This window comes from Tamandua tetradactyla, chromosome 9 (genome assembly GCF_023851605.1).
Source record: "Tamandua tetradactyla isolate mTamTet1 chromosome 9, mTamTet1.pri, whole genome shotgun sequence".
In the NCBI taxonomy this organism is placed as follows: domain Eukaryota; kingdom Metazoa; phylum Chordata; class Mammalia; order Pilosa; family Myrmecophagidae; genus Tamandua; species Tamandua tetradactyla.
In genome coordinates, this window is record NC_135335.1 from 8,045,280 (window position 1) to 8,069,603 (window position 24,324).

The 24,324-nt window shown below is 48.4% G+C and overlaps 2 protein-coding genes across 3 annotated transcripts in view; one reads left to right on the top strand and one right to left on the bottom strand.

Moving 5' to 3' along the window:
- SLC29A2 (solute carrier family 29 member 2) lies at positions 1-7,936 on the top strand. 2 transcript variants are annotated; one of them, XM_077115634.1, is made up of 12 exons: positions 1-150; positions 409-490; positions 1,879-2,045; positions 2,278-2,420; positions 2,827-2,961; positions 3,561-3,658; positions 3,863-3,947; positions 4,470-4,612; positions 4,846-4,951; positions 5,059-5,144; positions 6,003-6,202; positions 6,879-7,936. In XM_077115634.1, exons 1-12 carry the CDS (start codon positions 122-124, stop codon positions 6,988-6,990), a joined length of 1,386 nt encoding a protein of 461 aa, XP_076971749.1. In that variant the 5' UTR covers positions 1-121; the 3' UTR covers positions 6,991-7,936. The 2 variants fall into 2 exon arrangements, with proteins under 2 accessions (XP_076971749.1, XP_076971750.1); XM_077115635.1 differs by having other exon boundaries at positions 3-150; positions 2,281-2,420.
- LOC143645511 (uncharacterized) overlaps positions 7,923-24,324 on the bottom strand; it is a 27,202-nt gene continuing 10,800 nt past the window's right edge. The window contains exons 3-4 of the mRNA XM_077114829.1: positions 8,377-8,410; positions 7,923-8,239 (exon numbers count right to left, since the gene is read on the bottom strand). Coding sequence (XP_076970944.1) covers positions 7,923-8,239; positions 8,377-8,410 — 351 coding nt within the window. The remainder of the gene's footprint in view (positions 8,240-8,376; positions 8,411-24,324) is intronic.

Below are 24,324 nucleotides of genomic sequence, written 5' to 3' on the forward strand. Positions count from 1 at the left end.
CTACCCGCGCGGCCCACGCGCTCCAGCTTCCCGGGTCGTCCGGCCCTCCGGCCCGGCGCAGGCGAGGGCGCGGCTTCCCCACCCCTCTCCCTTCCTGGGAGCGCATCCCAGGGCGGCGACCATGGCGCGAGGAGCCGCCCCGCAGGACAGGTGAGTTGGGAGCAAGTAGGGTGCGCGCGGGGACCCGGGGTGCGGCGCGGTGGGCTGTGCGGACCGGTTCCCGTCTGCGCTCTGGGGCGCCGGGACCCGGCTGAACTACAACTCCCATCAGCCACCTCCCTCGGCGGCTTGCGCGGGGTGGCTGGGGGTTGTAGTGCGCTCTCCCGGGGGGTGGGGGCGGCCTGGGGGGCGGGACGCGCGGCTCCGGCTGCCGTGTCCTCGGGGTGACCTTTGGACTGATCCTCGCAGGTACCACCTGGTCGGGATCAGCTTCTTTATCCTGGGCCTGGGCACCCTCCTTCCCTGGAACTTCTTCATCACCGCCATACCGGTGAGACCCGCGGGCCGGAGCGCCGGCGCCAGGGCCACAGGCGGCCGTCCCTCCAGGCGCTTTCCCCACCGCCCCGCTTTTGACATCTCTCGGCTCGGCGAGGGACGAGAAGTGCCTCCTCACTCGGCTAGGAGAGGGAAGCTACACGTTCAGGGATGCCCAGTTTCTAGAGGAGCAAGGCCGTCGGCTCTGGGGGTCTTGTGGAACCAGCAAAGGAGCCTCCCACCCGCTTCCCCTGCTTTCCATTCATTGTTCCTGGCCAGTTGCTTTGCAAGCCCTGGGCTTTCTTTGAAAGAGCATGAATTACGTTCATTCAGTCAGCAAACGTTTAACAAGAGCTCCTGTGGACCAGGCACCCTTCCTGGCACGGGGTACACCGCAGGAAACAAAACAGAAAGGTGGCCCGGTCCTTACGAGCTTACGTTCTCTTAGGAGGAGGCAGAAACGTGAGGTTTGCGTTCTCTCTGGGCCAGGGTTATGGGCATATTCAGTGCGACAGCTTTTCAGTTGCCTCTGCAATGCCTGACTCTGTGCCAGGGCTTGGAGACCCAAAGGTGGATCAGAGCCTGGTCTGGGAGCAAGCTGGGTGCCAAGGAGCTATTAATACTGTAACAAGATAAGTGCCGTCCCAGGTTTGGAGCCAAGTCCTGTTGGTCCCTGGGGGAGGGGTGAGAAATTCCTTCTGCTTCATAGCTGCAGTGATTTGTGACTTGGGAGTAGGGTAGGCAGTGGGCGCTGGGGGGTGGGTGCAGGGAATGGTAGGGAGGCCATAGCAAAGGCACAGAGGCAGGAGAGCACTGCTCTGTTGAGAGAACTGGGACTGGGGACCTGAAGCTTAGCGGGGATGGAGCGGAGCATGGGGCACCCAAAAAAGGAGGCTGGGAGCTGATTGTTGTTCCAAAGACAGAGCTTTACCCTGTGGGCAGTAGGGAGCATTGGGGCATTTACCGAACAGGAGTAACAGGATACGTGCTGCAGAGAGAGAAAACGCAGTGGTCAGCATCTAGACCAGAGCCTGGCAGGAAGTAGATGCTCAGCTCAATACATACTCATGGCACAAATGAATCTAGAAGCTGCAGGAGTGGGGCGGCCAGCTGGCACTGGGGCGCTGAAGAGAAGTGACCCAAAGATGGAGCAAGGACCAGACTAGGGTTTCTTAGACTTTGGGCTCCATCCCACACTCAAGCTGTTCAATTCAGTGCACATCCGTGAGGTTCCACCTGTGTCCCCAGATACTGGCCACAGTGCCAGGACAAGAGTCCCCTCAGACATGAATCGAGCAATCACAAGCATAGGGCTAGGGATACAGAGAAGAAAGGCTGGGGTGGAGGGGGGATTCCCTGAGGGTGGGCTTGGGGTTACCCTGCATCCCTCTCCCATCCTGACAGTACTTCCAGGGACGGCTGGCGGAGGACAACAGCACAGCTGAGAATCTCAGCACCAACCACACAGGCACGGCCCCTGCAGATGCCTTCAATTTTAACAACTGGGTGACACTGCTGTCCCAGCTGCCCCTGCTTCTCTTCACTCTCCTCAACTCCTTCCTGTACCAGTGGTGAGAGGCCCAGCCCCCTCGGCCTCCCTCCTGGGCCCATCCCCCATCATTTTGCCCCCCCCCCCCTGCAGAGGCAGGTTTCTTCTGGGTTCAGGGGAGACCTCCCATTCTCCCTCCGTTCCCCCTGCATGTCCCCCCAGCTGCCACCACCCAGCCCCTGGCTGGACCTCGAGCCCGCCTTCCCCCTCTCTGATCTGGGCCCCACTTTAGGCTCCTTCCGCTCCCTTCCAAGCAGCATCCCTGAGACCGTGCGGATTCTGGGCAGCCTGCTGGCCATCCTGCTTCTCTTTGCCCTGACGGCAGCGCTGGTCAAGGTGGACATGAGCCCTGGGACCTTCTTCTCCATCACCATGGCTTCCATCTGGTTCATCAATTGTGAGGACCTCGGTCCCCCACCCCCAGCCACCCCAGTGCCTCAGCCCAGCCTCTTCCTTGTAAATGGAAGGGCCCCACAGAGCTAAGAAGGGAAGACAGTGTCATTATCACCCATGTCCCTGATGATGAATCTGAGTTCCAGTGGGAGGAAGTTACTTGCCCAGCTCCCATAATGACCTAAGACAGGCTCTTAGACCCCAGCCCCAGAGACCCATTTGGCTGCACCTCAGAAGAACAATGAATGGGGTGGGGAGAGGGGAGGTGGCAGCAGAGTGGCACAGTCCCCAGGAAACTCACACCACCCGACCTAGTCCCAGAGTCCCCACGGCACCCTGGCGACACCTCCTCCAGGAAGCCTCTGAGGCCTGACTCGCTGAGCCGCGGCCCCACCCCCATCCCTCCACAGCCTTCGGTGCAGTTCTGCAAGGCAGTCTCTTCGGGCAGCTGGGCACCATGCCCTCCACCTACAGCACGCTCTTCCTCAGCGGCCAGGGCCTGGCGGGGATCTCCGCTGCCCTTGCCATGCTCCTGTCCATGGCCAGTGAGTGGACTTGGGTAGCTGGAGGGCAGGGGTAGGTCCTTGGGCTTAGAGGAGGGGAGGCGGCTGCCGGGAGCGACATGTCTGGGCTCCGGGGTCGGGAGGTGGGTGCAGTGAGGGGCGAGGATTGGGCTAACTTGGCACCAGGGACAGGATTCCTGTGCTCAGCCCTGCTGTGAGGTAGCAGGTTGAGGTTGGGGATGGAGGATGGGTTTGGGATTCAGGTCGGTTTGATTTGAATCCTAGTTTTGCTGCTCAGTAGCTGGGGGCATTGGACAAGGCACTTAACCTTCCTGTGCTCCAGTTTCCCTACCCATGAGATTGCATCGCAGCTCCCTCCTTAGATTGCAAAGAACATTCCATAAGAGAAGGCTCTTGGCTCATGATAGGTACTCAACAGAAAGGACCAGAAAAGAGGGAAGAGTGTAGGACTGGTCTGGGCCTAGCAGAAGATCCCTGAGGTTTTCAGTGGAGGAAGGAGTGGAATAGCCTGGGAGGTGTATTTGAGAAATGCCTTGTGAGAAGTGGTACCAGAGTTGGAGGCCCCGGGGCGCTGGTGGGTCCAGGCCATCTCTCCTCTGCAGCTGGAATTTCTGTCGCAGGTGGCGTGGATGCCCAGACTTCTGCCCTGGGCTACTTCATCACGCCCTGTATGGGCATCCTCATGTCCATCGTGTGTTACCTGAGCCTGCCCCACCTGGTGAGCCTGTCTGGGCCCTTGCAGTTGGGGAGATAGAGCCCTGAAATCTCGGGCCCTGAGAGAGGCCAGGGGAGATGGAGGGGAACTGAGACCCTAAAGGTCTCAGCCATTGGGGAATCCCAGCCTCTAAGCCAGTGGTATGGGGAGAGATCCAAACACCTGGGCCCAAGCCAGGCCAGGCCAACGCTGTCCCTCCTTCTGCAGGAGTTTGCCCGCTACTACCTGGCCAAGAAACCATCCCAAGCCCAAGCTCATGAGCTGGAGACCAAAATTGAGCTCCTCCCGGCTGGTGAGCTCTGGGGTCCCGACTGGGGAAGAGGAAGGTAGAGCCACCTCTTCTGGGAAGCCTTTCCCTTCCGTCCCCAACCGCAGCCCCGCTCCTCATAGGCTCAAGGGAGCAGAGGCAGAAGGTCATAAAGGGAAGTCATTGGGATTAAAGTTGTCCTGCTGCCCTTTGGACCTCAGTTTCCTCCTCTGTAAAATGGGGAGGCAGTAGAGCTTCACGCATGCAAGCTCTGGATCCAGATGCATCTCGGTTTGAGTCCTGGCTTCATAACATCCAAGCTGTGTGGCCTCAGGCAAATTGCTTAACCCCTCTGAACCTTCATTCAGAGAGTCATGGCATTGAGATCTAAGGTGCTTATGAAATAGTGGCTGTGACTATATCTGGTATTTATTATTCTCTCTTCTATTGCTCTCTGGCCTGGAAGAGGATCACTTGTTTTAACTGCTGGGAATTCCCCTCCATCAGCCCTGGGTGTTGGGAAATTTGGGTCACAGGCCGTGACCCTGCCCTCCCCTCTTCCCCCAGATGAGAAGAATGGGATTCCCAACAGCCCCCAGAAGGCAGCCCTGACTCTGAATCTTGACTCTGAGAAAGAGAAGGAGCCAGAGCTGGAGCCAGAGGAGCCCCAGAAGCCAGGAAAACCTTCCATTTTAGTTGTCCTCCGAAAGGTTGGCCTTGGATACATAGCTCCCACCACCCTTCTGGGGAACAGAGAGCTGCTCCCTAGAGAATCTTAGAAGGGCACCGTGCCTAAGTTTTCCCATTGTCCACTCTGAGATCACGGGGTGCGAATGGGCCAGGGACCCTTCTGCTAGACCGGGGCTCAGGCGGGAAGGTGGGGTCTGCGTGCAGGGCCCCGGGGCCGGCTCTGTCTCACCACGGCCCTGCCTCTGGCTCCCAGATCTGGCTGATGGCACTTTGCCTTGTGTTGGTCTTCACGGTCACGCTTTCGGTGTTCCCTGCTATCACGGCGATGGTGACCAGCTCCACCAGTCCCGGGAAGTGGAGTGAGTGTTCGGGTGCAGAAGGGGGCAGAGGAGAAGGGGGAGTGAAAGGGAGCAGGAGCGAGGACTGGGGGCCGGGATGAAGGCGCCCAGCCTTCTGTCTCTCCCAGGTCGGTTCTTCAACCCCATCTGCTGCTTCCTTCTCTTCAACATCATGGATTGTCTGGGACGGAGCCTGACCTCTTACTTTCTGTGGGTGAGCACACCTGCCCTGGGCTGATGGGCGGGTTCCAGAGAGCAGGTAGGGATCTGATGGCACAGAAGAGCATAGAAGGGTAATTTTCCAACAGTCCAAGTGGTCTTGGAATAGGACACTGGCTGCAAGATGTGTGCAAACCGGGGCTTAGACTGTAAGCACCCTGAAAGCAGAAGCCATGTCCACTTGACTTTTGCCTCCCCAGTGTCCAGCCCTCAGCCCTCAGAGGTTCCTGCACCACGTGAGGGATTAGGCAAAATTCCTAGCGTTTGCATTGCTTTTTTTTTGCACGGGCAGGCACCGGGAATTGAACCTGGGTCTCCAGTATGGCAGGCAGGAACTCTGCCCCGCATTGCTTTTATTTAACCAAGGTGGTATTTCTTTAAATGAAATCTTCTAAGCAGCCACAATAAGTAAAGCAGACCAAAGAGACGCTTCTCTGGTCCCAGCCGGAATGGGGCCTCGATCCCCTCCTTCCAGTGCCACACAGCGACCCCATCTGCCCCCAGAAGAGTCTTTGGAACCCCCAGGGGTGCTCTGAGGAGCGGAGTTTGAAAACCGCAGATGCAGCCCAAGGCGTCTTCCGGTTCTGCCACGCAGAGACACAGACTAGAGACCAGGAGGGGCACCGAGCAGCCCCAGGCCCATCCCTGATGGCTGGGTGGCCTGGCCCCCAGCCCCTTGTTCTCTAGAAGCCCCAGCGCTGGGTCCTCAGTGGCTCACGTGGGTCAGAGCGGGTCCAAGTGATCTAGGGCTCTATTCTGTGGGTGTCCCAAGGGTCTCCCCCTCCCCCAGAGCAGAGACCCGGCTCCCAGGGGACCCCACCCCCTGCCCCGCTCACTCCAACCTCTGCCGCAGCCGGACGAGGACAGCCGGCTGCTGCCACTGCTGGTGTGCCTGCGTTTCCTGTTTGTCCCGCTGTTCATGCTGTGCCACGTGCCCAGGAGATCGCGGCTGCCCATCCTCTTCCCCCAGGACGCCTACTTCATCACCTTCATGCTTCTCTTTGCTGTGTCCAACGGCTACCTGGTGTCCCTCACCATGTGCCTGGCGCCCAGGTCTGGGCGGGGAGGGTTGGCTTGGGGCTAGGAGGTGCGGGTGTGGGGTGGGCTGGCTCCTGCCCGCCAGGCCAGCTCCCGGCTGCCTCGGACCCCGCCGGCGCCACCCGGTCGGGTCAGGTCAGGCCTTAACTGCTGGGCACATCCCGGGCCAGCAGCTGAGAGTCCAGGCACTGGTTCTGAGGCCTTGATCCACCTGGGGCAGGTCGGTGCCTCTCTGGGCCTCAGTTTCCCCATCTGTAAATAAATGGGCTCGTCCTGTCATCCCTTAGGGCCCATCTAGTTCTGTGCCTCTCAACCCAAAGGGAACTAAGGTTTCGGTCAAAAAACGGGGTTCATGGGAGAATGGAACTGAGAACCCAGAAAGGGTAAAAGTGGCAGGGAGGACCAAGCTGTGGACATTTTGCCAAAAGGGAGGACGATGGGATCCATAACCTGATAACGTTAGACCCCAAAGGCCCCAAGGAGTTGTCCTGATCCGGTGGCCTCATTTTGTGGCCCGGGGCACTGAAGCCCAGAGAGAAGCAGGACCTGTTGGTGGTGGTCCAGGAAGTTGGGTCAGAGGCTGGACTAGAACTTGGGGTGGGTGTCCTGTCGCGAGGAGGGGCAGGGGGCGGCGGGCCGGGGCTGGGCCAAACGCGGCGGCTCCTGACAGCGCCTCTTCCCGTGTGTTTAGGCAGGTGCTGCCGCATGAGAAGGAGGTGGCCGGTGCCCTTATGACCTTCTTCCTGGCCCTGGGACTCTCCTGCGGGGCTTCCCTCTCCTTCCTCTTCAAGGCTCTGCTCTGAACAGCCCCTCCGGGGTTCTCCCTGCAGCTGCGATCCAGCCAGGAGGAGTGGCCGGCGGGGCTCAGGCCTCTGCGGAGCTGGGGTCCCTCGGCTGGGGGATGCCAGGAGGCAGCGACCACGCGAGTTGTCGAGAGGAAGAGTTGGTTCACCATGGGTCATGCTCAGCCTCCCTCAGAAACAGAGCTGGCACGGCAGCGGGACGGACTTTATTTGGACGAGCAGAAAAGCTCATTGGCTGGAAGGCAGCCAGGGAAGAGAGGGCCCTGGCCGGTGCCTTTGCCTCCCCAGCAGGATGGCATCTGTTATAATCATAAGAAATACGCTTGCTGGTCATTGTGGACCTTGCAGAGGGCTTGGCTGCTGGGGTCCCAGCCACAGGTTCACCCCCAGCCCCCTGCCCGCCTCAGGGGCTCTGCAGTTGAGTCTCTGACCTCGGGAAGAGGGTACCAGGGGCAGTAAGGGAACGAGGAACAAGGCACTGGGGATCCGAGGCTGAGGCTGCTCAAAGGATCCCCCTCTCGGCCTCCAATAGTGTTTTCATTGCCAACACTCCACCGCATCCCCTCCCCAAAGCCCCCATTGGGTGGGTCTGGGTCCCAGTACCCCAGTTAGCCTGCATGTGTGCACTTCACTTTACAGTTTACAAAGCTCTACCACACGCCCTCTCTCACGTGAGCCTCACTGGGACCCTTGGAAGGAGCCGGGCAGGTCTTATGCTCCCTCACTGTGTAGGTGAGGAAAGGGAGACCGGGGCAGGGGGGAGGGCAAGTCACCAGTGATGCAGCCAGGACCCAGTTCCCCTCCCCCCTCACTGTTGGTGCTGTTCCTCCTGCCCACTGCCTGCTTCTCAGGGTGCAGGGCAGGAGCCCTAAGCATTTACTCCCCCTTTTTGGTTCCTCTGACCCCGCTCTGGGGTCCAATAACAAGCCCGTTCATTTGTATGATACGTTTGCCGAGTCTTTATTTCCAAAGTGCTTTGACCTCTGTGGGCCTCCCTGAGCTGGGAGGGCTGGGCACGATTGATCCCGTTTGACAGGTGGGATGACACGGGCCCGAGAAGGGCAGGGTCTGATGGGCAGCCCTGTCCAGGCCCCCTGGGCCACACCGTGGCTGGGGCGTACTGACCCGCAGGGAGCCCCATGCTCCTGGGAAGACATCTGGCTGAAGGGACAAACGCCGCTGTCCGGCCTCCATCTGCCCCTGGACTCTCGTGGCCTCCTCTGCCTCTCTGGGGTGGCTCCTCGGAAATCTAGGCTTGGAGACGGAAGCAGCCTGAGCAGGGCTGTGACATCTTGGCCAATTCTGCCTCCCCACATACTTGTTCCATCCTGCCCAGCACAGAGAAGAGCAGGGGTCATCTAGCTTTATAGGCACCGGCCCTCCTACCTCCTGTCTCCTTGCTGCCCATCTCCTTTCCTTCCTGCTGGGAACAAGGCAGCTGCTAAGAAGCCGAAGGTGATTTTGCTACCGGGATGATTAAGTTCACAGGTCAGCTTGGCTGGGTTATGGTGCCCAGTTGTTTGGTCAAGTAAACACAGGCCTGATGGTTACTATAAAGGCCTTTGGTGAATTGACGTCATCAGGCAGTTGATTTGCATCAGTGGTTGATTGCATCTACAGTCAACAAAGGAGGCTGCCTTCAGCAATGAGAGGGATCTTATGCAATCAGGAGAACTGGTGATTTCAGCAGTCAGAAAGAATTTCTATCTCTACTTCAGGCAGACAGCTTCTGGGGAGCTCAACATTGCCATCGGGTGTTTTTTTGGAGAGCCCTAATACAGATAACAAAGAAGAAGCTGACTCAAGATATGACTGATAACTGAGATAAGCCACAGGGCAGACCCTAAGCGGGGATTCATTCCTTTGGCCACCATTTGTAAGACACCTGCCCTGGCTGGGTCTTGAGACCCTGAAGCAAAGAATATGTGACCCCTGCTCCCAAGGTCAGGAGCAGCAGAACGTAAATTGTGACGTGGCTTGATGAGGGCTCCACAGAGGGTGTGAAAGGCCTCCAAAAGAAGGAGTCACTGGTCCCAGCTGAGAAGAAGCCCAGGAAGGCACTCTGGAGGAGGTGTTTCCCTAGCTGGGCCTTGAGGGATATGTATGAGCTTGCTGGTCTGATCTTGGGAGTGGCATCCCAGGCAGAGGTACCAGAGAGTGTAGAAGGCATGAACATGGACTTTTCAGGGGACAGTGGGGACTTCTGCCGTGGGCAGCCTCTGGGGCTTAGGGAGTGGAGGTGGTGGAGAGTGGGAGGCTGGAGAAGAGGTTTGGAACAGAGGATGGAGGGCTTTTACCCCACTCTCAGTACCAAAGCTATATTAATCTGTAAATATGAGATTTCTATAAGAATGGTCTTGCACAACTGTAGGGATGGACAAATCCAAATTCCACAGGGTAGGCTGCAAGCTGAGACTCCAATAAAGGTTTTCAATGAATTCCCCGGAGAAGCTGGCTGGCTGAAGTAGAGATGGAAAGGAGGTGATGCACTCTAACAGAGGCTTAGACAGAGGAAGAGGGATGCAGGAGATAGGAGAATGGCAGCCTACAGGGGCCTTTTTTTTTTTAATAATTAAAAAAAATTTTTTAAACATAACACAAACATGAACATTCTTACCATATGATCATTCCATTCTTGGTATATAATCAATAACTCACAATATCATCACATAGTTGTATATTCATCACCATGATCATTTCTTAGAACATTTGCATCAATTCAGAAAAAGAAAAAGGAAAAAAACTTATACATACCATACTCTCTGCCCCTCCCTCTCACTGACTACTAGGATTTCCATCTACCCAATTTATTTTAGCCTTTGTTTCCCCCATTTTCTTCTATACCCCTTACCACTCCTTTCATTGATCACTAGCATTTCAATCTACTAAATTTAACATTTGTTCCCCCCATTATTTATTTATCTTTAATCCGTGTTTTACTCATCTGTCCATACCATAGATAAAAGGAGCATCAGACACAAGGTTTTCACAATCACACAGTCACGTTGTGAAAGCTGTATCATTATCCAATCATCTTCAAGAAACATGGCTACGGGAACACAGCTCTACATTTTCAGGCACTTCCCTCCAGCCTCCCCAATATACCTTAACTAAAAAGGTGATATCTGTATAATGCTTAAGAATAACCTCCAGGATAACCTCTCAACTCTGTTTGAAATCTCTCAGCCATTGACACTTTACTTGGTCTCATTTCTCTCTTTCCCCTTTCAGTTGAGGTTTTCTCAATCCCTTGATGCTGAGTCTCAGCTCATTCTAGGATTTCTGTCCCATGTTGCCAGGAAGGTTTACACCCCTGGGAGTCATGTCCCACGTAGAGAAGGGGAGGGTGGTGAGTTTGCTTGTGGAGTAGGCTGAGAGAGAGAGGCCACATCTGAGCAACAAAAGAGGTTCTCTTAGGGGTGACTCTTAGGCCTAATTTTAAGTAGGCTTAGCCTATCCTTTGTGGGGATGTTTCATATGAACAAATCCCAAGATTGAGGGCTTGGCCTCTTGCTTTGTTTGTCCACACTGCTTGTGAGAATATCAGGAATTCTCCACATGGGGAAGTTGAATTTTCCCCCTTTCTTGCCATTCCCCCAAGGGGACTTTGCAAATACTTTTTTATTCACTATTCAAATCACTCTGGAATTTATGGGGGCATCACTCTCGACAAACCTACAAAATCTCATGCCCTAGTCAAGATTCCAGTTCAATTAAACTGTCCACATATATTAGGAAATTCACTAGTCAAAATACAAATTTTGTACCAAATAAACATTTTTTTGCTTTTGTCTCACACATAAGTTAAAGTTTTAAAATATGAATTACCAACTATTTTTAGCACCCCGCAATATTGATTTTCCTTTGTTCTTCCTCATGCAAAAACATTTTTTAAATTGTACATTTAGTCACTGTCATGGTCAGGGACATGTGTCAACTTGGCCAAGTTGTGGTACCTGTTTATCTGGTTGGACAAGTGCTGGCCTGTCTGTTGCAATGAGGGCATTTTATAGAATTAGATCATGATCATGTCAGCTGCATCCACAGCTGATTCCATTTGTAATCAGCCAAAGGGGAGTGTCTTCTGCAATGAGTGATGCTTAATCTAATCACGGGAAGCCTTTTAAGGAGGACTCAGAGGAGACAGGTTCCATTCCTGCTTCGGCTGGCGAGCCTCTCCTGTGGAGTCTGTCCACACCCTCCATCGGAATCGTTGGCTTCACAGCCTGCCCTGTGGATTTTGGACTCTGCATTCCTGCGGTCACATGTGACACTTCTATAAATTTTATATTTGCAAGTGTTCCCTGTTGATTCTGTTTCTCTAGAGAACCTTAACTAATACAGTCATTATCCTTGTACACGCTAGGCATTCCTAGATTATACCATCTCAGTCTTTATCGTCTGTCTTTCCTTCTGGTTTCATTCTACAGGGGCCATATAAGTTAGCACCTAAGAGAGTGTGTGCTGAGGCCCGAGTCCTAGGTTCAAACCCTCCCTTACAAGCTGTGCAGGTCATCTAAGTTCTCTGTGCTGCTTCCTCACCTGGAAACAGGGATAGCAACTGTGCCTGCCTTGCGGGAAGAATGCTGCTCTCACTAAATGAGGCAGATGGGAGGGGGGCATCTGGAATTGGGAGTTGAGGTGCCTCAGGAGGGATCTGGGTGAAATACCCAATGTGCCTAAGTCTGGGGTCTTGGAAAGAGATCAGGCCTAGAGTCCAGACTTGGATGTTCCTGGGTATCGGGGGTTGAATTATGTACCCCAGAAAAAAACATGTTCTTAATCCATTCCTGTGGGCATGAACCCAAACCCATTGTAAAGAGGATCCTATGATAAGGTTAACTTTAGTTACAGTGTGGCCAACTGAGTCAGGATGGGTCTTAAACCTATCACTGGAGAGCTGATAGAGAAGGCCACAGAGGGAAGCCATGGGGAGAGCAGGAAATTGGAAATCAGTGGAAGTCAATGGAGGAAAAAGGAGAAGACATCAGCATATGATAGAAAAGCCAAGGCCAAGGACTGCCAACGGCTAGCCCAGTGTGCTGGTTTGAATCTGTGGGGGACCCCAGAAAAGCCATGCCCTTTGATCCTCATTCAGTATTGCTGGGTGGGAGCATTTTGATTGTTTCCATGAAGATGTGACCCACTCAATTGTGGGTGGTAACTTTTGATTAGATGATTTCCATGGAGGTGTGTCTCCACCCACTGAAGGTGGAGTTGCTTACTGGAATCCTTTAAAAGAGGAAACATTTTGGAGAGAGTCCCTTTTTTTGGTAGAGCCACGTGAAAGCCAGCAGACGCCGCCATGTTCTCCATGTGCCCTTCCAGCTGAGAGAGAAACGTTGAACGTCGTCGGCCTTCTTGAACCAAGGTATCTTTCTCCGGATGCCTTAAATTGGACATTTCTATAGACTTGTTTTAATTGAGACATTTTCTTGGCCTTAGAACTGTAAACAAGCAACTTACTAAGTTCCCCTTTTAAAGAGTCATTCCGTTCCTGGTATATTGCATTCCAGCAGCTAGCAAACTAGAACACCCAGAATGCCAGTCTTTGGGAAGAGAGCATTGCTTTGCTGACATCTCAATTCTGGATTTCTAGCCTCAAAATCATGCGCCAATGTATTTTTGTTGTTTAAGCCACCCCATTGCACGGTATTTGTTTTAGCAGCTGGGAAACTCAAACACTGGGGAAAGTGGTAACTGAGGTCGTGGGAGGATTTTGCACAGACCACTAGACCCAGCTGCACCCTTTGGCTGGGACAGGTGGGGAAAATCCCCCAAGAACAGGATGAGGGGGGCCCAACACTTGCTGGGTCCCTTCTCCTTCTCCATCTACAAAGACTGTTGTCAGTTGCACCCCAAAAGCTCTCTAGACCTATCAGCCCCATCTGGGGCCAAGAAGGCATACACCCCCACAGGGCAGGGTGCTGGTGCACCCATCTTCTAGAGCAAGGTCAGGGCTGGGCTAAGCAGTGGATGATATTGTGCAGAGAGAGGACACATCCCTCAGATGTCCTTATGATGGGACTCCTTCCCAGCCCAAATTTCCCATCAGATGAGGAGGCACCTGGCTTTTGATGTTGGAAACACACACTGGAGCTCTTGGGTTGCACCTGCCTGTCCCTCCGCTGACACTATCTCCAGCCACTGACACCTCTCCAGTTTTCACGCCACTCTGCCAGCAGACCCTGATTTCTACTGAAGCAGCCAGTTTCCATTAGCAAACACTTGGAGATGGAAGCCCAGTCGTGACCCTCAAGTTGGTGACCCTCCTATGGGTAGGAGGCTGTTAGCACTGGCTAGAATTCTCCTGCATGCAGAGCATGTGACATGTGTCATCCCCTGCTTCCCCCACACCCACCTCACCGCAGCCCTGGGCATGCTAGATGTTGTCAATGTCCCACCAATTTGGGGGGGGCCCAGTGGCCCCCCAGCCTCAGCCCCACAATGGTCACACTGCCTTGGCTGGGAGTGACACCTCTGTCTGGCCACAGCTGGTTGGACCAGGGCTGGGTGCTGAGCCAGGGCAGCCTTGAGGTGGCCTAGCCCAGCTTCCCTGGTGAGAAGAGCCAAGCTGGGAGGAGGCTGCCCAAACCTGGGGCGTGAGGTGGGGGTAGGGGCATTCAAATTGCTATTTGAAACACTGAGCAGGTCAAAGAAAGCCCAGGCGGGCACTGCTATGGATGGAATATTATGGAAATGTTGAAGTCCTAACCCTTTAGTCCCACAGATGTGACCTTATTTGGAAATGGGGTCCTTGAAGATGTGAGTCATTCAGATGGGGCTAAACTGGGTTAGGGTGGTGTACTGGAAGCGGGGCACAGGCAGACACTGGGGAGAAGGCCATATGAGGACAGGGGCAGAGGCAGAGAGGATGCTGCCACAAGCCAAGGAACACCAAGGACGATCACCAACACCAGAAGCTGGAATGCAAAAGGAGGGATTCCCCCCTACAGGTTTCTGAAAGAGTGTGATCCTGTAATGCTTCCATTTCACATTTCTAGTCTCCAGAACTGTGACAAAAAAAAATTTCTTTTTTTTTTACGAGAATCATCATAACTTGATTTTATTTAATAAGAAAGTTTTTTTTTAACTCAAATGGGTGTACAAAGTTGGTAAATATCAGACATAAATGCTATCTTAACTGTTCTTAAAAAACAACACTTAAACACAACCACATGAATTTCACGTGTTCTCTCCCTAAAGGGTTTGCCACTTTGAGGCCCTTCATTGATGAAGGTGAAGACTGGCTTGCATAATGCACGTCAGCCTCTGTACATCCTAAACGTCACCTGCCCTTGCTTAGGGCTCCAGCAGGGCCTCTTTTTTTTTTTTTTTTTCATTATTTTTTTTTTATTAATTAAAAAAAGAATTAACAAAACAATTAGAAATCATTCCAATCTACATGTACAATCAGTAATTCTTAATAACATCACAGTTGCATATTCATCATTTCTTAGTACATTTGCATCGATTTAGAAAAAGAAATAAAAAGACAACAGAATAAGAATTAAAACAATAATAGAAAGAAAAAAAACAAAAAAAACAAAAACAAAAAACCTATACCTCACATGCAGCTTCATTCAGTGTTTTAACATAATTGCATTACAATTGGGTAGTATTGTGCTGTCCATTTCTGAGTTTTTATATCCAGTCCCGTTGTACAGTCTGTATCCCTTCAGCTCCAATTATCCCTTCTCTTTTTTTTTTTTTTTTTAATTAACGGAAAAAAAGAAATTAACCCAACATTTAGAGATCATACCATTCTACATATGCAATCATTAATTCTTAACATCATCACATAGATGCATGATCCTCATTTCTTAGTACATTTGCATTGGTTTAGAAGAACTAGCAACATAACCGAAAAAGATATAGAATGTTAATATAGAGAAAAAAATAAAAGTAATAATAGTAAAATCAAAACAAAACAAAACAAAAACCTATAGCTCAGATGCAGCTTCATTCAGTGTTTTAACATGATTACTTCACAATTAGGTATTATTGTGCTGTCCATTTTTTTTTTTTTTAAATGGTTAATTTCATGTTATGTGAATTTTTTTTTTATTTTTTTATTCTTTTATTAATTAAAAAAACAATTAACAAAACAATTAGAAATCATTCCAATCTACATGTACAATCAGTAATTCTTAATAACATCACATAGTTGCATATTCATCATTTCTTAGTACATTTGCATCGATTTAGAAAAAGAAATAAAAAGACAACAGAATAAGAATTAAAACAATAATAGAAAGAAAAAAAAACAAAAAAAAACAAAAACAAAAAACCTATACCTCACATGCAGCTTCATTCAGTGTTTTAACATAATTGCATTACAATTGGGTAGTATTGTGCTGTCCATTTCTGAGTTTTTATATCCAGTCCCGTTGTACAGTCTGTATCCCTTCATCTCCAATTATCCCTTCTCTTTTTTTTTTTTTTTTAATTAACGGAAAAAAAGAAATTAACCCAACATTTAGAGATCATACCATTCTACACATGCAATCATTAATTCTTAACATCATCACATAGATGCATGATCATCATTTCTTAGTACATTTGCATTGGTTTAGAAGAACTAGCAACATAACTGAAAAAGATATAGAATGTTAATATAGAGAAAAAAATAAAAGTAATAATAGTAAAATCAAAACAAAACAAAACAAAACAAAAACCTATAGCTCAGATGCAGCTTCATTCAGTGTTTTAACATGATTACTTTACAATTAGGTATTATTGTGCTGTCCATTTTTGAGTTTTTGTATCTAGTCCTGTTGCACAGTCTGTATTCCTTCAGCTTCAATTACCCATTGTCTTACCCTGTTTCTAACTCCTGCTGAACTCTGTTACCAATGACATATTTCAAGTTTATTCTCGAATGTCCGTTCACATCAGTGGGACCATACAGTATTTGTCCTTTAGTTTTTGGCTGGATTCACTCAGCATAATATTCTCTAGGTCCATCCATGTTATTACATGGTTCATAAGTTTATCTTGTCTTAAAGCTGCATAATATTCCATCGTATGTATATACCACAGTTTGTTTAGCCACTCTTCTGTTGATGGAGATTTTGGCTGTTTCCATCTCTTTGCAATTGTAAATAATGCTGCTATAAACATTGGTGTGCAAATGTCCGTTTGTGTCTTTGCCCTTAAGTCCTTTGAGTAGATACCTAGCAATGGTATTGCTGGGTCGTATGGCAATTGTATATTCAGCTTTTTGAGGAACCGCCAAACTGCCTTCCACAGTGGTTGCACCCTTTGACATTCCCACCAACAGTGGATAAGTGTGCCTCTTTCTCCGCATCCTCTCCAGCACTTGTCATTTTTTCTGTTTTGTTGATAATGGCCATTCTGGTGGGTGTGAGATGATATCTCATTGTGGTTTTGATTTGCATTTCTCTAATGGCCAGGGACATTGAGCATCTCTTCATGTGCCTCTTGGCCATCCGTATTTCCTCTTCTGAGAGGTGTCTGTTCAAGTCTTTTTCCCATTTTGTAATTGGGTTGGCTGTCTTTTTGTTGTTGAGATGAACAATCTCTTTATAAATTCTGGATACTAGACCTTTATCTGATATATCATTTCCAAATATTGTCTCCCATTGTGAAGGCTGTCTTTCTACTTTCTTGATGAAGTTCTTTGATGCACAAAAGTGTTTAATTTTGAGGAGTTCCCATTTATTTATTTCCTTCTTCAGTGCTCTTGCTTTAGGTTTAAGGTCCATAAAACCGCCTCCAGTTGTAAGATCCATAAGATATCTCCCAACATTTTCCTCTAACTGTTTTATGGTCTTAGACCTAATGTTTAGATCTTTGATCCATTTTGAGTTAACTTTTGTATGGGGTGTGAGAGATGGGTCTTCTTTCATTCTTTTGCATATGGATATCCAGTTCTCTAGGCACCATTTATTGAAGAGACTGCTCTGTCCCAGGTGAGTTGGCTTGACTGCCTTATCAAAGATCAAATGTCCATAGATGAGAGGGTCTATATCTGAGCACTCTATTCGATTCCATTGGTCGATATATCTATCTTTATGCCAATACCATGCTGTTTTGACCACTGTGGCTTCATAATATGCCTTAAAGTCAGGCAGCGCGAGACCTCCAGCTTCGTTTTTTTTCCTCAAGATGTTTTTAGCAATTCGGGGCACCCTGCCCTTCCAGATAAATTTGCTTATTGGTTTTTCTATTTCTGAAAAATAAGTTGTTGGGATTTTGATTGGTATTGCATTGAATCTGTAAATCAATTTAGGTAGGATTGACATCTTAACTATATTTAGTCTTCCAATCCATGAACACGGTATGCCCTTCCATCTATTTAGGTCTTCTGTGATTTCTTTTAGCAGTTTTTTGTAGTTTTCTTTATATAGGTTTTTTGTCTCTTTAGTTAAATTTATTCCTAGGTATTTTATTCTTTTAGTTGCAATTGTAAATGGGATTCGTTTCTTGATTTCCCCCTCAGCTTGTTCATTACTAGTGTATAGAAATGCTACAGATTTTTGAATGTTGATCTTGTAACCTGCTACTTTGCTGTACTCATTTATTAGCTCTAGTAGTTTTGTTGTGGATTTTTCCGGGTTTTCGACGTATAGTATCATATCGTCTGCAAACAGTGATAGTTTTACTTCTTCCTTTCCAATTTTGATGCCTTGTATTTCTTTTTCTTGTCTAATTGCTCTGGCTAGAACCTCCAACACAATGTTGAATAATAGTGGTGATAGTGGACATCCTTGTCTTGTTCCTGATCTTAGGGGGAAAGTTTTCAATTTTTCCCCATTGAGGATGATATTAGCTGTGGGTTTTTCATATATTCCCTCTATCATTTTAAGGAAGTTCCCTTGTATTCCTACCTTTTGAAGTGTTTTCAACAGGAAAGGATGTTGAATCTTGTCGAATGCCTTCTCTGCATCAATTGAGATGATCATGTGATTTTTCTGCTTTGATTTGTTGATATGGTGTATTACATTAATTGATTTTCTTATGTTGAACCATCCTTGCATACCTGGGATGAATCCTACTTGGTCATGATGTATAATTCTTTTAATGTGTTGTTGGATACGATTTGCTAGAATTTTATTGAGGATTTTTGCATCTGTATTCATTAGAGAGATTGGTCTGTAGCTTTCTTTTTTTGTAATATCTTTGCCTGGTTTTGGTATGAGGGTGATGTTGGCTTCATAGAATGAATTAGGTAGTTTTCCCTCCACTTCGATTATTTTGAAGAGTTTGAAGAGAATTGGTACTAATTCTTTCTGGAACGTTTGGTAGAATTCACATGTGAAGCCATCTGGTCCTGGACTTTTCTTTTTAGGAAGCTTTTGAATGACTAATTCAATTTCTTTACTTGTGATTGGTTTGTTGAGGTCATCTATGTCTTCTTGAGTCAAAGTTGGTTGTTCATGTCTTTCCAGGAACCCGTCCATTTCCTCTAAATTGTTGTATTTATTAGCGTAAAGTTGTTCATAGTATCCTGTTATTACCTCCTTTATTTCTGTGAGGTCAGTAGTTATGTCTCCTCTTCCATTTCTGATCTTATTTATTTGCATCCTCTCTCTTCTTCTTTTTGTCAATCTTGCTAAGGGCCCATCAATCTTATTGATTTTCTCATAGAACCAACTTCTGGTCTTATTGATTTTCTCTACTGTTTTCATATTTTCAATTTCATTTATTTCTGCTCTGATCTTTGTTATTTCTTTCCTTTTGCTTGCTTTGGGATTAGTTTGCTGTTCTTTCTCCAGTTCTTCCAATTGAACAATTAATTCCTGCATTTTTGCCTTTTCTTCTTTTCTGATATAGGCATTTAGGGCAATAAATTTCCCTCTTAGCACTGCCTTTGCTGCATCCCATAAGTTTTGATATGTTGTGTTTTCATTTTCATTTGCCTCGAGGTATTTACTAATTTCTCTTGCAATTTCTTCCTTGACCCACTCGTTGTTTAAGAGTGTGTTGTTGAGCCTCCAGGTATTTGTGAATTTTCTGGCATTCTGCCTATTGTTGATTTCCAACTTCATTCCTTTATGATCCGAGAAAGTGTTGTGTATGATTTCAATCTTTTTAAATTTGTTAAGACTTGCTTTGTGACCCAGCATATGGTCTATCTTTGAGAATGATCCATGAGCACTTGAGAAAAAGGTGTATCCTGCTGTTGTGGGATGTAATGTCCTATAAATGTCTGTTAAGTCTAGCTCATTTATAGTAATATTCAGATTCTCTATTTCTTTATTGATCCTCTGTCTAGATGTTCTGTCCATTGATGAGAGTGGGGAATTGAAGTCTCCAACTATTATGGTATTTGTGTCTATTTCCCTTTTCAGTGTTTGCAGTGTATTCCTCACGTATTTTGGGGCATTCTGGTTCGGTGCATAAATATTTATGATTGTTATGTCTTCTTGTTTAATTGTTCCTTTTATTAGTATATAGTGTCCTTCTTTGTCTCTTTTAACTGTTTTACATTTGAAGTCTAACTTGTTGGATATTAGTATAGCCACTCCTGCTATTTTCTGGTTGTTATTTGCATGAAATATCTTTTCCCAACCTTTCACTTTCAACCTATGTTTATCTTTGGGTCTAAGATGTGTTTCCTGTAGACAGCATATAGAAGGATCCTGTTTTTTAATCCATTCTGCCAATCTATGTCTTTTGATTGGGGAATTCAGTCCATTAACATTTAGTGTTATTACTGTTTGGATAATATTTTCCTCTGCCATTTTGCCTTTTATATTATATATATATCATATCTGACTTTCCTTCTTTCTACACTCTTCTCCATACCTCTCTCTTCTGTCTTTTTGGTTCTGACTCTAGTGCTCCCTTTAGTATTTCTTGCAGAGCTGGTCTCTTGGTCACAAATTCTCTCAGTGACTTTTTGTCTGAGAATGTTTTAATTTCTCCCTCATTTTTGAAGGACAATTTTGCTGGATATAGGAGTCTTGGTTGGCAGTTTTTCTCTTTTAGTAATTTAAATATATCATCCCACTGTCTTCTAGCCTCCATGGTTTCTGCTGAGAAATCTACACATAGTCTTATTGGGTTTCCCTTGTATGTGATGGATTGTTTTTCTCTTGCTGCTTTCAAGATCCTCTCTTTCTCTTTGACCTCTGACATTCTAACTAGTAAGTGTCTTGGAGAACGCCTATTTGGGTCTAATCTCTTTGGGGTGCGCTGCACTTCTTGGATCTGTAATTTTAGGTCTTTCATAAGAGTTGGGAAATTTTCAGTGAAAATTTCTTCCATTAGTTTTTCTCCTCCTTTTCCCTTCTCTTCTCCTTCTGGGACACCCACAACACGTATATTTGTGCGGTTCATATTGTCCTTGAGTTCCCTGATACCCTGTTCAAATTTTTCCATTCTTTTCCCGATAGTTTCTGTTTCTTTTTGGAATTCAGATGTTCCATCCTCCAAATCACTAATTCTATCTTCTGTCTCTTTGAATCTATCATTGTAGGTATCCATTGTTTTTTCTATCTTTTCTACTTTGTCCTTCACTTCCATAAGTTCTGTGATTTGCTTTTTCAGTTTTTCTATTTCTTCTTTATGTTCAGCCCATGTCTTCTTCATGTCCTCCCTCAATTTATCGATTTCTTTTTTGAAGAGGTTTTCCATTTCTGTTCGTATATTTAGCATTAGTTGTCTCAGCTCCTGTATCTCATTTGAACTATTGGTTTGTTCCTTTGACTGGGCCATATTTTCAATTATTTGAGCGTGATCCGTTATCTTCTGTTGGCGTCTGCGCATTTAGACAGATTTCCCTGGGTATTGGATCCAAAAGTTTGGAAGATTTTTCTGTGAAATCTCTGGGTTCTGTTTTTCTTATCCTGCCCAGTAGGTGGCGCTCGTGGCACACATTTGTCTGCGGGTCCCACCAGGAAAAGGTGCTGTGGGACCTTAAACTTTGGAAAACTCTCGCCGTCCTGGGGGTTCGCTAGCCGAAGCAGCTTGAGCCGGCCCGCGGTCCGAACGCAGGGAGGGTTGCTGGTCGCTGCAGCCAGGGAAAGAGCCCGTCCGAATTTCCAATCGGCCCTGGGCAACGAGCGTGGCGGGAGGGCGCCAGCGGCAGCGGCCTGCCCGAGAGAGTGCACGTTCCCCGGGAGTCACGGGTTTGGAAGGGGCCTCCCGCACCCGTCACCGTTCTCCGCGGCCTGGGGGTTTCCGATCCAATTCTCTCAGTTGGTCCGGGGGCTGCGCGTGGTGTGGGCGCCAGCCGCCTTGGTTTCAGGGGACCGCCTCTCCAATTCTCCCAGCCGGCCCGGGAAGGGGGAAGGGAGTAACTCCAGCCCGGCCGCTTGCCACCCCGCCCGGTAAGGCCCGCGCGCCTCGGCGATCTCACCCGAGCTGCTTCTCTCAGCCAGCCAGCCATTCCAGGATGGGGTACGCTGTCTTTTTTATCTCTGTTGTGGCTTTGGGCGCTTTCTGTATCGTTTCTACTCCCCTAGTAGGTGTCCTGGAGAAGAAACTAAGATCCGCGCGTCTTACTAAGCCGCCATCTTCCAGGAAGTCCAGCAGGGCCTCTTTCCACACTAGCTGGTCTCTTGAGAGAAGGAGGGGACAGGCTTTGGGAGTCAAGCACATGCTCCAGCAAGTAGCTCAATCATCGATCTTAGGAAGACTCACTCTGGGGCCAGGTCCACAATACTTAAATAGCAGTCCGCAATCTCCACAAACAAGAGCTCTTGCACGGAAGGTCTCATGAGCTTTGCTTTAGTTGTCCTCCTGATCTAAGCTGATTATCAACTGCCTAAGGTGTGGATTGAGCAATAAGCTGAATGTTGCAGGTCCCCCTAGAGTCTTCAAATTTTGAAGGGAAACTCGATCCTCCTTGTGGTAGTAAGATTCGGTTGTCAACTTGGCCAGGTGAAGGCACCTTGTTCTGCTGCTGTGGACATGAGCCAATGAACCTCATCTGTTGTTCACTACCTCTGCAGTTGGCTAGGAGGCACACCTGCTGCAATGAGTGATGTTTGACTTAATTGGCTGGTGCTTAAATGAGAGAGCGCAACGTAGCACAGCCCAAGCAGCTCAGCATACCTCATCTCAGCACTCACAGCTCAGCCCAGGCCTTTGGAGATGCAGAAAGGAATCACCCTGGGGAAAGCTGTTGGAACCCAGAGGCCTGGAGAGAAGGCCAGCAGAGATCACCCTGTGCCTTCCCACATAAGAAAGAACTTCAGTTGAAAGTTAGCTGCCTTTCCTCTGAAGAACTAATGAAATAAATCCCCTTTTATTAAAAGCCAATCCGTCTCTGGTATGTTGCATTCCGGCAGCTAGCAAACTAGAACACTCTTCTTCATCTCTATTGAGAAACTCAGCAATAGATGCGTCATCATCTCTGTTCTCCATAGACATTATACTTCTTGCACAAACAGATGAACTGATTTTTTTCCCAGGACAAGTTTTGGGGTCGCACTGTTCTTTGTGCTTCCGGAAGCAGATCAGCGAGCAGAAGGGCATGGGATAGGACGGACAGTGGTATCTGGGCTTCTCCAAGTAGACCACGCAGTTGGCGGTGCTACAATTGAGCAATGCCTTGGACTCGGAGGGAACTTGTTCCAATCCCGAAAAGCATGCCCTTATGATGCCGCAGATCCCACGTGCATGTCTTTTTCTCCATTTCCTAAAACCCAAATTTCTTTTCTTTTACGCAGCCTGATGTATTTTGTTACAGCCTCTGTGCCTCCAGTTGGCAAGGCCGTGTGACAGGGTCCATGCTTCTTGGCCCAGGTCACCAGTGAGAACCTTCCAGAATAGTATGGAAGCTGCACATCCCCGGAAAGTCTCGGAGAAATCGCGACCTCAACCAAGGGCTGGTGCCGTGAGAGTTCTTGACTCGGTCTCAGGAAAGAATCCAAGGACTAGTCAGTGCGTACAGCCAAGTAGTGGAATAAGCTCGATGATGGAGAGCCCCAGATCTTGGAGAAATTCAGACCTTGATCAGGGGCTGTGAAGGTGCTTGACTCAGTGGCAGGAAAGGACTCAGGGACCAGTCAATGCGTGCAGCCAAAGAATCCAAAGACGAACCGATTGTGTACTGTGTACAGCTCAAAACTTTAATGCCTAGTGCAAGCGCACGCTCGAAAAGGGCTGTGTGCGGGCATTCTCCTAAGGAGGAGAAGCGCTCTGAGGCCAGGATCCTTGCGTTATAAGGACTTGGAGGGTCCTCCCCTACCGGCCCACCCATTAGCTATGCTAATAAGGGATTGATGAAATGCATTTTTTCATTGGTTCTTTTTAGGCACCAGTGAGTAAGGACTAGGTCCGGGTGGGGGTGGGGGGATGGCGCTAGGTGTGTGCACACCCACAGGAACTTCTGTTATGGTTTTAGGGTCACTTCCCCCTCCCTCCTTCGGTACCTAACCTGCGTCAGCACCACACTGAATGACGCTGAGCGTGAGCGCAGCTGAGGGGCTGGGGGCCCATATGACACCAGAAGAAAAGATAAAGGAGAAAGCCTGAGACGGTATAACTTAGGAATGCCTAGCGTGGACAAGGGTGGTGATTAAAGGTACAAATATAACATTGTTTTTGCATGAGGGAGAACAAATGAATGTCAACACTGCCAGGTGTTGAAAATGGGATGATATAAAGAGGGAAAATACAATCAATGCAAGCTAGGGTCTCTAGTCAACAGTAACATTGTAATATGCTTCCACTGAATGTAACAAAGGCATTATGTCAAACCTAAATGTCAAAAAGCCGGGGATTTGGAGGGGTGTATGGGGCGCTTTGTGGAAGAAAAGGAAATGGGCTCGTATCAACTGTGGTGGCGAAGGCACGGCTATATGATTGTACTGGGAACCATTGATTTTTGGCTTAGGCTGGATTATACGATGTGTGAGTAAAACTGTTTAAATATTAACAGAGAGATAAAAGTGCTGCAGAAAATGTGGAGAAAGAGAAGCACTGTTGGTACGGAAGCTGACAGATGCAGTCCCTCTGGGGTGCAGCTTGATGGTTCCACAGGAGGCAAGGGGTGGGGTTGCCATATGATCCTGCAACCCCGTTGCTAGGGATATATCTGGAGGAACTGAGAGCGGGGACACTGAGAGTGAATAGGAATGGACATTTGCACTCTGGTGTTTATGGTGGCAGTGTTCGTGATTTGCAATGGATGGAGGTGGCCTATGGGTACATCCATTGAGGAATGGAAGGGGGAACTGTGGTGTTTGCATACAAGGACTACTGAGCAGCTGCAACGAGGAATGAAGGCGTGAGGCATGCAACTAGGTGAATGAACCCTGAGGACAGAATGTTGAGTGAAATAAACCAGATATGAAAAGATAACTATTATAACACTGCACTAATATGGACTAACCATAATGTAACAAACTCTGAGAA